The sequence below is a fragment of the Carex rostrata genome, chromosome 15 (assembly GCF_964058835.1).
Source record: "Carex rostrata chromosome 15, lpCarRost1.2, whole genome shotgun sequence".
Classification (NCBI taxonomy): Eukaryota; Viridiplantae; Streptophyta; class Magnoliopsida; order Poales; family Cyperaceae; genus Carex; species Carex rostrata.
Genome location: NC_135932.1, coordinates 9896315 through 9911323, shown reverse-complemented (window position 1 = coordinate 9911323; position 15009 = coordinate 9896315). Strand labels below are relative to the sequence as shown.

Sequence of the window (15009 nt, the reverse complement as noted above, 5' to 3'; positions counted from 1 at the left end):
ACAACAATTCAATATTAACATATAATATGATATCAAAAAACATAAATAAAAAGTGTTATCGTGTGTATGTATAAGACATATATATACACACATATTATAAGAGAAATATATAATCACACATACGTTCCAATTTATATTCTTCTTTATATCTAATTTATATTATTCTTCTTCTTTGTTTCCAATTTAGAATATATACACACACACACATTGATATATTATACATTGGAAATATATTCTAAATTGCCCACACCAATATGCATAGAAACAAAGAAAGAGAAATAAGGAAATAAAAAAAGAAAATTGATTTCCATTGTGATTCGTATAGAAACGAAGAAGTAAGGAAACAAAGAAATAAGAAAACGGAAGGTGAAGTTTTCTCAATTGAAGAGGAGAAATATGGAAATAAAGAAATAAGGAAACATATAAATATATTGCTAAACTTCATAATTTGTTCAATTTTAATTGTAATGTATCGTGTAGCAGCACATGTGGTGAGTATGTTTTTAACTAAATTTAGACTTCTATACTTAAAACATATGCATTTAATCAAAAGAAGACAAATAATGTAATTGGAGGGCTGAGATCAAATCCGAAGTTTCATCTTTCAATCGTAGCCGTTGGTGGATCGGACACCCAACGTGCTTAATAATAGAATGGAGATGTGGCGTGCCATGTTCTATATGAAAGTCGTCCTTCTAAATAAATTATCTTTTAAAAAACAAAACACCAACAAATATATAAAAAAAGGAAAATAATATATAGTTTAAGAAAGGAATTTTTTCATAATTTGAAGTAATCTTCAAGTGAGTACCTTCCATTCAATTAAGGTACATAAGACTGCTAGAAAAAGTTCGGGAAGAAAGGAGATGTACTCTGAAAAATACGTGCAATTTTGTTTTCTTAACCATCAATTATTATTCTTAGCTAACATCTGTAACTTATTTCTATAACTACAATGCCGGCGGCCCGGCGCTATAATCTTGTTACTGCATCACACATGCCGGACCTGTGGTAATCGATGTCAAGAGCAAAAAAAAGAGATAAATGGTATCTTGCAAACAACAGACTGCCAACTAGCCAAGGCATCCACCAGGAAATTAAGCACACAACTAGCAAATCAATGCCAGAAAGAAACCCAACAGAGGAGACGAGACAATGCTTAATTTCTAGTTTCCACTCAGATCGAGGTTCACATAATATATATTGATTGAATGAACTTGTCAAGTTGGCTAAATTACAAATTCACCGATTAAATAGGAAAGATTCCCAAACATTGATGCAGAAGCAACGTCTGCCATGGACTTCAATTCCTTTGACACTTTGGTCGACAGATCCGGCCTATTTTTTCTCATTTGATTGCTGCATCTAAGGCCCAATGAAATCATCTTCTTAGCCTCCTTAAACGGCCAGGGACCTGCCGAAGGATCAATTAACGCCTTCAATCTACCCTTCTTTTGTGCCTCCTCCACCAATTGCCTTATACCCCGTGGGTTTTTGCATGTAGCAAGTCGCAACAACAAAATACCAAAAGAATAAACATCATATTGAGGAGTTATCTAGCTTCCCTGTTGAGAAGTACTCCGGATCGGATCCATGTAGGCAAATGTTCCCTTTGGACAATCTGTCCAGTGGTATGGTATGCTTGCGCTATCTGTCCAGTTAAGCTCACGACACAGACCAAAGTCACAGATTTTGCTTGTGTTGTTCCCATCCAGAAGAATGTTGTCGGGTTTTAGATCACCATGCACAATACCATGAGGCTCACTACAGTGTAAGAAGCTTAGTGCAGAGCAAATCTCAAATGCAATATGAACTCGTGCTTGCCATGGAAGGGGCAGAGTGTTGTTTTTGCACCGTAGACGGTCTTCTACGCTTCCATTCGGTAGAAACTCATAAATAAGTGCACGGCTCTCTGCACATGCTCCGATGAGTTTCACAAGGTTTGGATGCCGTACTTTGCTTAGAATTTCAACCTGTATTGCTCAAATTAAATAACTTCTTGTTAATTGAAAATTTTACAACTTATACCAACAAACTATATATATATGCATATTAATTTGATTATTTTCAAATCAGAGGTGGAACCACTTTGACCAAAACACATAATATGTATATATGCAGTTCAATTTTCCAGTCTTCTTGAACTATTCTTCGCGTATATTGTATTAGTTTAATCGATGCTTGTTTATCATTACACACTATCCAAAGAAAAACTAAAATGATATTCCATCGTTAGATTAGATACCTCCTGATTAAATTCTTTCGCTCCTTGGCTGCTTCCTTCTTTCAACATCTTTATTGCCACAGCCACAGTAGTATTTTGGAGGATGCCTTTATACACTGTGCCAAACCCGCCTTCTCCAAGTTTAAATGACTTGTTGAAATCTTTTGTTGCAACTTGGAGCTCCGAATAGCTGTATTCAGCGAAGTATTTTACACATTGGCTACCAGGAGCTTGCTGCGCGCTCTGTTGACCGGCCAAACTCTTCAACTTTTTTTGTAGCATCATCTCTTTCAAACATTCGTATCTGAAAGTTCACTCTTGTTGTTAATAGCGATAATCTCAGAAATAACAATTTATGTCGATATACGCTCGATAGTGTTATGCTGTCGGGTAGGGGCTGGACGGGCAGGGCAAACCCGGGCACAAGCATGGGTATCACGGGTAGACGGGTATTTCGGGCTGGGCATCCCGGGTATTTTTTTCAAAAATCGTGCCTTGTCCGTCCTATACCCGTGCCTGTTGTACCCTTGAGGGGCAGGGCGGTCCGAGTTTTTTTTTTTGTTTTTCTTTGGTTTTTTTGTTTTTTTTTAACAGTGTCGTATAAATATTATTACTTGTTTATAATTCGACTTTTAAAATCTGAATAGTTCAATATCAAATAGTGTATATATATATATATATACATAAAATTATCAAGTCACATCTTTATAATTCCTAAATAAATAAAATTTGTAACTTATATATAAAAATTATTCTTGCGAAAATTTGTATGTTTATTCGGCTAACTACAGAATATTTATACTAAAATATACATGAAGATGAAATTTTATATTCTTTTGAAATTTTTTTACTAATTTTTAAGATAGGTACAAAATTATTGTTTTTGAACTGTTCAAAAAACAGTGATTTTCTAATCCATCTTAAATAATAGTAAATTTTTTTTTAAAATTATAAACTTTTATCCCTAACTATATTTTAGTGTGTATATATATCATGTTGAACGGTTCGGATCGATAATTTGGACTTTGAAAACAAAGATATAAAATATGAGGTATGATGAGGTATGAGACATTAAAACTCTTCTCGTAATATTTATATATAAGAGTACTTAACTGACAAGTATACATTTCTTTTCATGGTTGTTTTGTTTTATGTTTAGCCTTATTAATGATTAAACAATTAAAAAATAAATTGATTATGAGGCTCACTTGGTCATATTGACTCCATATTATCTATAACAACATCATATCAAATTTGAGTATAAAATATGAACCCCATCTGATCTGAACTTTCAATCATATCAAATTAATTTAAAATTTTAAAAGGTTCTTGTTACGTTACGGAATCTTAACAATTAATTTCTGAATGTTTTAAAGGCAAGAATTAAAAATCGTGCTAACGAAATAGAAATTTAAATCTTAAATTATGCTTCTCTAAATAAATACGTCAAGCGTGAATCGAAACCGCATCGAAAGTTTGAGATTTTGACACTTTATGGGCTCAGTGCGTCCGCACTGGTGGTGAGTGTGAGTGACTGACCCGCACTGGTTTCTGTTTTCCTTAAATTATTTTCTGAATTTCTGTGAGTGCGGATGGGTTGACCCGCACTGGATATCAGTGCGTCCGCACTCATGAATTTTCTATGTTGATATGAAATTCCTGAAAATCGACCAAGTGCTGGCTGCGGATGGGCTGACCCGCACTGAATTCTCAGTGCATCCGCACTGGGCTTGGACTTTTCCATTTTTTTTTCTGAAAATGACACTAAGTATTGAGTGCACCCGCACTGATGATGAGTGCAGGTGGATGACCCGCATCGACACCAGTTTTTCTTCCTGCGAAGCGCTGAAAATATCAACTAAGTACTGAGTGCATCCGCACTCAGATCCAGTGCGGGTGAGCGACCCGCACTGGATGATTCTGAGGGTTTATTTGCATAAATTATGTGTTTCTTTCTCTCCCACTTCATTCCCTTTCCTTGTTTCTGTGTGTGCTCCGCCCAAAGAGAGAAGAAAAGAGAGAGAGAGCTCCCTCTCCCTACAAATCGCTCCAAAGCTCGGGAAATCGAAGGTGGAACCGAGAAATTGGACGCAGGTCTCATCTAGCTTCCCCGGTATTCCCTTCTCTCCTCTCTTTTCACCAAACTCGAAATTTCACCATTGTTAGAGTTTTTGCTCCAAACCCAAGATTTGTGTTTAAAGTGTTAGCAATCTATCTCCATTGAGTTTCCTTGTTGTTTATTTGCCGATTATTTTCTCGATTCCATCTCAATATTGGATTTCAATTTTTAGGGTTTTCATGCCAAAATCAAAATTGGGAATAACCGTGAATTGTTTAGCTTAATCCAACCAATTAGACTTGTAATCGGTAGGGTTACCTCTTACTCTTGAAATTTCAGAACGTGTATTGGTTAATTTGAATTTCGACCAATTTAGGGTTTGAGGAATCGGTAAATTGAATTGTGTGGGAACCAAAATAGGGAACCGATATATGAATTGTACCAAATTGAAAAGGTTTTATGGTTAGAGGACCAAAATGTAAAGGTGTGGAGTTTTAGATATTGTGAGTGAGAAAAAGGAATAGAAAGGATCGGTCCCAAACTATGCGAGATCTGTTAAGGAAGGTGTAAGCCATTAATGGAACTCGAGTCAGCATCTCGATCATTGAACAACAGTTAAACCAAGTGTACATGTAATATAGGTGTAGGCTCGATCGAGCAAGATGTTGCGGGACATTTCGAGACGTCTGAACCATAACTAAGCGATACGCTTGTCATAAACAGGTGCGGGATTCTTGGACTTGTTTGATACTTTATTTTCAGAAATTAAATTCTCTTTTTTTGTTTGTCATGTTGTTTATTTGATTGTTGCATGCTGGATGGTTGCATAATTGTAATTGCGTGAACTTATGTGCATAACCCAACTAAATTAGAACTGAATTCTTGTGAGATGGTTGATTTGCATATTCATATGGTTGTCAATTGATGTGTTCTATAAATTGTTCTATATGTTTCTGAATTTGTCAGGCTAACCTGTTTAGGTGGCTTAGATAAGGTGACGGTGACCTATCCGTTGACCTGTTTCTGAATTTGCCAGGCTGACCTGTTTAGGTGGCTTGGATAAGGTGACGGTGACCTATCCGTTGACCTGTTTAATGGATTTTGCAAAGCTGACTTGTATAGGTGGCTTTGATAAGGTGGCTGGCCTGTATAGCTGATTTTGGATCCTATTTGAATGAATTTGCAAAGTTGAGCAGTATGGCTGACTTTGATTCCGTGTGAATGCATTTGTAAAGTTGAGCTGTATAGCTGACTTGGAACCAAACCTTAGGAAATGGTTAAGCCAAACAACTACAGATGGGTGTCACATAAAGGGTCCAGCTCGGTGGAACGTCTGTAGGTGTCAGTAACCATACAGACGAGGGTCAGATAAAGGGTCCAGCTCGAATGAACATCTGTAGTTGTTACAAGCCCTAATAATAATAGGTGAGTTAAGCCAATATGTGTTGTGTTTGAAATTCATCTTGGAAATTCCGTTAATTGTGATCTAGTTGATTGAATTGTTGTCAAGCATTTGTATTTTTTTTATTTATGAATATGTATCTGTTTGAATTGCTATTGTATGGATTTCATTTCTGAATATGGAGCTTGATTGCAAGTCCAATAATCTAACTGTGGCAAATTCGCACTGGTAATTTATTCTCACCCCCACCCTTCGGGTTATCTTACAGGTTCGGGTGCGTCCAATTCCGGGGAGGCACGCGAGTAGCAGTCCTTTGGTAGTTACCTATATATGACCCTAGAGATATTTTGTTATATAGCTTTAGGGTAGGCCTTATAGTTAGTATCCGGATGAGATACTTTTGATGTATTATATTCTGACCAGACTGTGTATTCTGATTTATATCTATAAACTCGGTTTTATATTATTTGGTTGTGAGTTTTTGAATGTAAATTGAATTGTCTTGTAAGTATACACGGAGTTGTATGCTTACGGCGGGGCACTGTCGCAACCCGTGGTGTGACAGTTCTTTTGATATTGTTAATTGAAAACAACGATCCGTATTCTCTGTGCGAATTTGTGGTCACATAAGTAACTTTTTGCTATGGCATGAAATATTTATTTGCTTTTTATCTCTTGTTCTGAAAAAATGGATGTGCAAAAATATATCATTCATAAGAAATCTCAAAGTGATGTTGATTATATATGACCTTATCTGTGGATTATTGCGTTAGCCATAAGGGTGTGTTTAAATTGTTAAAAAAATTAGTATAAAAATAATGTTAATTAAGTTGGTATTCGAAATTTGTGTAACAAAATTGTTAATTTGAATAACATGTGAGGAATGTTTATTTTATGTTATTCGAAAAGTATTCATTCATTATTTCTATAAAATATTAAGTTAGCAAAATAGTGCTAATGTTGTACATAATTAGAAAAAAAATGCATTTAAATTACATATAAACAAAAACAATAGTATCATTTTATCAGAGAAATATATATTTGTGAATCGGGCATGTTCCTTTTTTCCCTTCTATTTTCAGATTGACGATTGCATTAAAATAAAAGAGTGTCCATTAAATTATAATTATAGTAAACAAAACTAATACCTTTTGTGTTATGAAAAATCACTCTATATGTATAAATTATTCCTATAAAATTTCGAATCAGTAGCAAGAACATTTTTACATAAATAAATTATCACTTGGTACAGTAGAAAATATTGCTTTAGTTTAAAACCGAAGAGAAAAAAATTATATTGGTTAATATTCATAATAATTACTCGTTAAAATAAAAATTAGCATTCTGATAGAATTTCTATATGCTTAAAAGTTATTACTTTTACGTAATATCTTATTTTTAATAATCAAAATAGTTCTTTAATAGAAATGAAACTTTTTAACTTTGTTTCACTCGAATTGTTCGTAAAATAATTGAAATTAGAATGGATTAAACCACAAATTGTTCTAAGAATACCTAACTTTCATGCTGGAGGATTCAACGGGTATACGGATAGGGTACACAAATTGGTCGATTTGACCGGTTCGGATGTGACTTGAACCGGAGGGAATTTGAAAAATTTTGAAATTCAAATTTTAAACGGGTATACGGGTAGGATACAAGGGTAGGGTACAACGGGTAGGGTAGTATACGGGTACGGGCACGGGTACACGGGCACGGGCACGGGCACGAAGGGCACATGTATGGTTGGGTACGGGTACAATTCGGTCCGGATATGGTCGGATTTTTGCCCAAAAAATGGTAATCGGCCCGTTTTTTGCCCTTACCCGTGTTCCCGTTTACCCGACCTATACCCGGGCTCGGGCACGGGTACCCCAAACATAGGGCGCAGACAAACCGGACACGGGCTGCCCTAGGCGGGTTTTGTCAATCCACTAACGCTCGATAATAGTTATATTTTACTCTCACGAATAGTGTCATAATTAATTATGTCATCAAGCTGGTGTACAACCAGGGGCGGATCTACTGTAGCACAGGGGGGGGGGTCAGTCGCCCCTCCCTGGATTTCGAGTTTTAGTGGTGATTTATTGGTACCGATCGACTCTGCCCCTCCCTGAATTTTTTTTTGCCCCCCTTTGGGTGTTTGAGTTGTAATTCGGATTAAATTTAGTGTTAAAATCAAAATAAATTTCTTGAATTATGATTGATAATATTAATTATAAGTTATAGAATCAGAAATTATAAGTCAAGGTGTTGAAAAAATAAGTCAAAACATTATTTTTTTTTATCGAGTACTTAATTAGTTAATGGGTTTAAATCCGATAAGCTATTTAAATCCGATTCGATAATTTTTTGCTCCTCTCTGGCGAAAATCCTGGGTCCGTCCCTGTGTACAACAACCATTGGGTGCATATGTCTGTCTGTCTCTCTCTCTATGTATATATTATTATTATTATTATTGTTAAATCATTGAATTTTATTTGAGATAGTACGCGCGAATCTCCTACAACATTGATTTGATATAAATAAAACATTAAAAGAATAAATACTGGAATGAATAATTTTATTTGGATTTAAAATTTCTTCAGTAGTTTCATTACTGGCCATCAAACTATTTTGCTTTTCTGTTATACATACAAGCTGTCATCTATTTCAGAAAAAAAAAAATGCAAACTAAGCTGTCATCTATTTTCTAGACTTCAAATTAATTGAATTGTTAAGTGATCTATATTAAACTGATCAATTTAATATATATTTAATATTGATGCAGAAAGCAAATACTTACAGGAAAAATTAAGTTAAGCTTGATGCCTGCTGCTTTTCTCACCACTCCTTTTGCGGTTTTCTTCTCTCAATCTCTCTCCCTTCTTTTAATTCACTCAGTTAGTTCATCCTCTCTCTCGATCTATAGTGATATATAATTGGAAGTGCCTGCCAACTACAAGTAGATTAAATTAATCAAAAAAATATTTGACTCATAACAGAATTGTTGGATCTCTAGATCTCTCTCTCTCTCTCTCTCTCTCCCTCTCTCTGTGTGTGTTATTTCTATGTAATGGGATGTTGACGCATTGACTTGTGCATTGACTCGGTGTGGACAATTTTGTCTTTTCTTTACATTCTGACCCATAATAGCATTACAGCCACAAAATATATCTGTTTAGATGTTGACTGTATGATCATAATTCACACAAATATTAAAAAGATCTGATACATTTTAATTACCTTAGAGGATATGGATTCTCCACATGTCCTCCCCTTATCTGAAATATCACTAATATGCTTCAGAATGGGAAACATATATTATGAACTTTTTTGAACCTCTAATCATAGACAATATAGTCACAAAATAAGTAAACATATTGGTTTAATTAATGGAAGATTTTCCGAAATTTTTCTGCAGAATAAAAAACATGAAAAATATGCATGTAAAAAGTATGTTTAATTCAAGTGATATCAAGCTAGCTCGATCTATTCGTAGGTTTCTTTTGAGTTATATTAAATTTAGTTTTTCTTCTGTTAATTATTTTTTAATCATCATATATAAAATAGACAAATTAAGTACCTTATGAGTGCGTTTCTGGAATTCAGATATGAACAAAATTAAGGAACTACTAATTAGGCCAGTTATAATAAGCATTCAAGATCAGTAATTAATTTTGTTCCATTGGATAACTCATTTTATGCATACTGTCCATTGGAAAACTACATAACAAAATCTGAATTAATAAAAGATCAGTAATCTGAAGGTCTTGGGATTTTTTTTTTTTTTTTTTCCAAAATGGAGAGAAGGAGATCGCGGGAGAGAAGAACATCAGGTGAAAATTCCCTTTTAACCTTCAGACAAAAAAATGGAGTGGAAATCTCTGATTGTATGAAACTAATTTGAACTGTTTGATCAATAAGAAATGAACAGTCCTTATTAAAACTTTGTCCATAGAAGCATTTGCCAACAATTAAAGGGTAAACATATTTTACTATTTACAGACTTACCATGTCAGATAAAAGGGTAAAAAATACAAAAAAAAAAAGTCTGGTATAATATTATTTTATCAAAAGTTCATAGCACAAGAGTTACATATTTAATTATTGAAAGAAATAATTTCCCATCCAACTACCGACGATCGAGACCTTCATCAAGTGCAGTTGAACTCATCATTACATTTGCATCGATTTGTTTATCGAATTTCTTCCTCCTCCGTGATTCAAACTCCTCAAAACCATCCATCTGAATAATTAATGATGTTTAAACATCAAACTCAAAAGTTCCTTTACCAAAAAATCCTTTGAAAAGAATATAATTTCATGCAAAATACATATACATGAGGCACTTTAAATTGGGTATCCAGAACTCTGTAAGTCAAAGAAAATACCCAAGATTTTGCAAGGGCATATATGCAAAAGTAGAGAAAGATTGTAAGAAGATGTACCTGTTGGAACTGGTCCATAGAGATTGGATTATCATGCAGCGAAATACTCTGCAAAGCTTTGCATTCCTTCAACAAATTTTGGGGCAGCTGCAAGTAAATTACATGAAAATAAGTTGGCAAGTGTGACCACATTATTTGGCTTCAACATTAGAAAAAAGTTATTCAAAACAAAAAGCAGCAACTTTCTTCCCAGATGACTGCCTACCATGTGAAATTGGTTTACCAATAGTGTCATGGGTAGTAAAATGTGCATTATGTAAGAACATAATAGTTATTTCTGAGTTATATGCACCTGAAGAATGTTGTTGTTGTTTAGCAGGAGCGACTTGAGATGAACAAGTTTGCAAATTGAAAGGGGCAAATCGTCAATTGAATTTTCTGCATTAATAAAAATGGTAAAAGGGAAGGTAATAAATAGCCAAAAAAAAAAAAACCCCCCTCTATCATAGAGAATATGTTAGATAATGAACTGATAAACTATTTATTAATAGGATCATTCAGTAAATCAGATAAACAGAACCTGCTTTCAGTACATTTGATGCCAACTTAATCATTTTCTAAATTGCTAATTGTTTTGAGTTTTTATTTTAAGTACAATTAAGCAATATAAATGAGTACCACTAGCTTGCAATTCCTCCAAAGCTATACATCCCCCGATTGATTCAGGAAGAGACTTCAATTTATTTTGCGACACATTCAGCAACACTATCTGCAATTGGATTTGATGAAAATATAGAATTCTAATATGAATCAAAGTGATAAATGAGAAGAAGAATGTCACAATATACTAAATTATGTTGGAGAGTACATTATTTCCAAAACAACAAGAATATCTCAAACCAAATTGGTGGTCCTCATTTAAGGTTGTTTAAGATTTTTTTTTCTCCTTAAACCCTCCTTAAAACAGAATGAACATAAACAACGGCATCTTCATAACTGTTTCTAACACAACAATAATTTAAAAAAAAAAAATGGAATATTTGGTCCATTTGAAAAATAATAATTTCTGTAGGGTCACAGAGAAAAAGTTTTCAATTCTGGAAAACAGTTTGAGTAAACAAAAAAACAATGTACTTACATTTCGTAAATCTCCTATAGTCTGAGGAAGGGAAATCAAGGAGTTACGAGAAATTGAAAGTTTCTCTAGCATTTGAAGAGATCCCACTTGATCAGAAAACAAATACAATAAATAGATTAAAAACTGATGTTATGGAAATTTTACAGACAGAGAAAAAACTCAGAACAGTAGTATGCCTTTTAGGGGTTTTAGCAAATTGTACCTGTTTGGTTATATTACAGATTAGTGAATTGGAGATCATCTATATTTTTGGTCATTACTCTCCATTTAAACCTTTCAATTAATAGTTAGTTATGATAGGTACACTGAAATGGGACAAATCCGTAAATGTAAAAAGCAACGCATATTTTTGCAAACCATAAATTATCATATTTAATCGAGAAATAGGTTAAGTGACAAAACAGGATTATTCTAGAAGCCGGACACAAAATTACATTCATCAGGCAAGTAGGAAATCCGATTTCCATCAAGTGTCAGAATCTTTAAAGTCCGCAAATCTCCAATATTAGTTGGAAGACTTTGAATTATATTGTCGGCCAAAACCTACATATATAACAAAATATAAATAAAAAGTACTTTATAAGGAAAAGAGGCAGTCAATGCATTGAAAATCAGTGATCCCATTATGCCTCCATTCCGAAAAAGGGAAGAAAATCTAAAATGGGAATGAGTCAACAGAACCAGACATAAAAGATGCATAGCACGGCTTTTTGGCAGTTCACTGGAAACACATTCAAGGTGTTTGGATTTGGATTTGTTTGAAAAGTAATGACTAAATAATACTGGTAAACATCTTCAGCTTCAGCCAGTATTTTAATAATTCATTGTGTGAAATTGTAAACTTGTAAGATATATAAGATAATAACTTGGTTGCTCTCACAAGTCTTTGGATGCGATTTAGTCGGCCAATTTCGGCAGGTACCAAAACTGTAGAAGAACGAATGCAATATCAGTAGCTAATCCAAGAGTAAGAATTTCATCTGAAATCCATTTTTTCAAAATTAATGCACCTGAAGTAAAGTAAGAAATATTATACCTATTTTGTTGTTTGTCAAATCAAGAGTTCTTATGCTCTCTACTTGCAGAATTTCATTCGGAAATTCCTGTATATAATGGTTAGAAAAATGTAATTAAAATCAATTTGTTAAAGCAATGAATTAACGAACACCTAGTAACAATCGGGTAAACGATCAATTCCTAAGAAAAAAGAGAACCTTCAATTTGGTGTCTCGTAAAGCGACGATCCCAGTTGATCTCCATCGAGCAACTCGATTCGCACTGGAATCACTGTTCGTGCTTAAGCAACCCCCCATTGATAATCATACAAGATTTATCGAGCTCGAGAAATCTGTTTCAATAATTTAAGCTGAAGGGCTGTGCTAAACAAAGAAATTGCGCCTTTCCAGAAAGCGAAAGGAAAATGAATTTCTGATTTTAGGAATGTGGCAAAATAGGATTGCTCATGTACAACTGTACCAGAAATAAAAGTGCCTGTTATTTCGATTCCAACCATTGATTTTCCTTGCGACAGGAGCATGAAAATCATTCCTTTTTGAGATTCGCATTTGGAAAATTTTGAACGGTTGAAATCGTAAAAATAGGAAGGAATAACAGAAGATTTATTTCCCAACTGTACCATATTTCTATCTCCTGCAAGTTCTTTTACGAGAAATGACGTGGAAGATTATTTTTTGACATTTTGCAATATATGTTTACCTAAGCTCTCACTACTACATATAAAGATGACATTTGATATCATATAATTGTGCAATTTCAAAATCAGTTGTTTGAGACAGTAAGGCAGTGACTAATTAATTAATTGTACAATTTTGTTCTATGATAATTCCTCCAGAAGAATAACTGCATTTCTGTTTTTATCTACAGCTCATGTAATTTGTCAGATCGCATAGCATAGTTATTTTGTGATATGTATTTTCTCCCCTTATAAACAATGTAACAGAGACTTGATATTCTATAAAAAAAATGAGACATTCAGACAATACGCTTTCTTCTCCTCTTTACAATACCAGTACCTAAATACCTAAATACCAATATCTTCTTCAATTTGATATTGATTTACATACAACACATATCGGCCTCTGAACCATCCAATCTTACCAATTATCTACCACCACAGTGGATGTTACCAATTATCAGAGATATCATATGTAATTCAATCAATGATGAACCATTTGATATCATATTTATTTCAATCAATGATGAACCATTTGATATCATATTTATTTATTTATTTCAATCAATGAACCATCCAATCTTACCAACTAGCTATAAAGGATATAAATTTCACTAATTACCAGAGACAGTGACTACATGAACAAAATATACCTGGAGGCTGGAGAAGAGGCGATCGGTGGAGATGCGCTAGGAAGAGAGAGGGAGGAGAGAGGCGGTGGAGATGCGCTGGGTGGAGAGGCGGAGAAGAGAGGCGATCTGTTTTGGAGGAGAGTGAGAGACGGAGACAAGGGAGGAGATCGAGGGATTTGGGGCCTTGACAACGAGGGGCGCGGCGCCGCGTGCGTCCTGATTTTATTGATTTGTGCTCCTCTCCAGTTCATCTTCACAGAACAAATCCATTCGTTTTAATGTAGTGACACGTGGCCTCCGAGGACTGGATAAATATTTGATAATCTCGGCTGGCGGGACTCATATGTATGTCATGTATGAATATGATCATCCCAAATTAGAAATACAAGAGCTGTACAATTTGTAGTTTTAAATGGTATAAGATCCCACTTCTGTTTTAAGAGTGTTTTAGTTTCAGGTACACCCCCTAATTTATACTGCTTTTATACAACAGCTATTTACATACTCTCATAAAACTTTTATCATATGCAACATCTATCACTTCTGATGTAGCAGGACAGGAGCAATCTCTAATGCTTTCAATACAACAATATTAATAGACATCACTGAAAATGTTATTATTAAAAGAAAATTGTTAAATCATAACACTATGCTGATCGATCTCATTACTTGATGCTTTGTTAAATGAGGCCTGAGGGCTAAGACTATCAATCAGTTCGATCTGCCAATTGGGACCATATATATTGCAGTTATTTGTTTCTAATTGGATAGATATATGACTGTAAAAAGCAAATAAAGAAGGCAAAAAATCAAATAAAGAAAGATTGATGCATAATTTAAAGATATGTATTTATATCCATTCGTTTTCATTCTTATTTGAGAAGTAATTTAAAGATATGTATTAATTAACAAATGGTGTTGATACCATAATAAAACAAATGGTGTTGATCCTTAAGTTATGTCAACCTTTTTAAACTCGTTTTTATACTTTTCACTCATAACTTGGATCGGTGTCAAGTAACACTCAACAAATTAAGTGAGGTGTCAAGTAACACTCATAACTTTTTCCTCTCCTCGTAAAGTTTCTGGTGTTTATTGTTTCTCTGTATGTCTCAGTACATCCTTTTATTTATTTAATGGCGCAATTTGGATAGCACTGTAGATGATACTGTTCATCTACAGTAACCAAACATCCCAGATTATATCTATAGATAGATTTGCTAAACAATGGTTTTGACTTTAGACTTTTAATTAGAGTGGAGTCAAGGGGGCAAATTAAAAATTAATTTCTCATCGGGAAGTGTCGTCTCAGAAAGTTGAGATTTGTTTAAGTAAGAAACTGATCCAAGTCAGAAGTCACATTTTATTTATTTAATGGCGCAATTTGCTCAGCCAGAGGCACACTTTATCTCTTTCAAGGCAACTGACATGACGAGAGACAGCCTCAAGTTTCAGATAATGATAGAGGTACGTGATCAACCGGTGCGATGC

The 15009-nt window shown here is 34.2% G+C and overlaps 2 protein-coding genes across 3 annotated transcripts; both read right to left on the bottom strand.

The window, feature by feature from the left end:
* Positions 1–987: 987 nt before the first annotated feature.
* On the bottom strand, positions 988–8692 carry LOC144566844 (U-box domain-containing protein 33-like). The gene is made up of 3 exons (XM_078316879.1): positions 8471–8692; positions 2246–2528; positions 988–1973 (listed from the first exon to the last, which is right to left on the bottom strand). The coding sequence occupies exons 2-3, from the start codon at positions 2507–2509 to the stop codon at positions 1557–1559; spliced, it is 681 nt and encodes a 226-aa protein (XP_078173005.1). The 5' UTR covers positions 2510–2528; positions 8471–8692; the 3' UTR covers positions 988–1556.
* Positions 8693–9644: 952 nt separating this feature from the next.
* Positions 9645–13664, bottom strand: LOC144566611 (plant intracellular Ras-group-related LRR protein 7-like). Of its 2 annotated transcripts, XM_078316660.1 has the most exons (10): positions 13540–13664; positions 12408–12541; positions 12230–12296; positions 12074–12120; positions 11628–11736; positions 11194–11279; positions 10734–10824; positions 10408–10493; positions 10116–10202; positions 9645–9913 (listed from the first exon to the last, which is right to left on the bottom strand). In XM_078316660.1, the coding sequence occupies exons 2-10, from the start codon at positions 12504–12506 to the stop codon at positions 9800–9802; spliced, it is 786 nt and encodes a 261-aa protein (XP_078172786.1). In that variant the 5' UTR covers positions 12507–12541; positions 13540–13664; the 3' UTR covers positions 9645–9799. The 2 variants fall into 2 exon arrangements, with proteins under 2 accessions (XP_078172786.1, XP_078172785.1); XM_078316659.1 differs by lacking the exon at positions 13540–13664 and having other exon boundaries at positions 12408–12681.
* Between the last annotated feature and the right edge of the window lie 1345 nt (positions 13665–15009).

Bases quoted from the DNA above. Each gene is read 5' to 3' on its own strand.
- LOC144566844 (XM_078316879.1), bottom strand. From the start codon at position 2,509: ATGATGCTACAAAAAAAGTTGAAGAGTTTGGCCGGTCAACAGAGCGCG. The intron at 1,974-2,245 runs GTATCTAATCTA...TGAGCAATACAG, and splicing joins CGAAAGAATTTAATCAGGAG to GTTGAAATTCTAAGCAAAGT.
- LOC144566611 (XM_078316660.1), bottom strand. From the start codon at position 12,506: ATGGGGGGTTGCTTAAGCACGAACAGTGATTCCAGTGCGAATCGAGTT. The intron at 12,121-12,229 runs GTATAATATTTC...GTTCTTCTACAG, and splicing joins TTTGACAAACAACAAAATAG to TTTTGGTACCTGCCGAAATT. The intron at 11,737-12,073 runs GTGAGAGCAACC...TTATATATGTAG, and splicing joins TAAATCGCATCCAAAGACTT to GTTTTGGCCGACAATATAAT.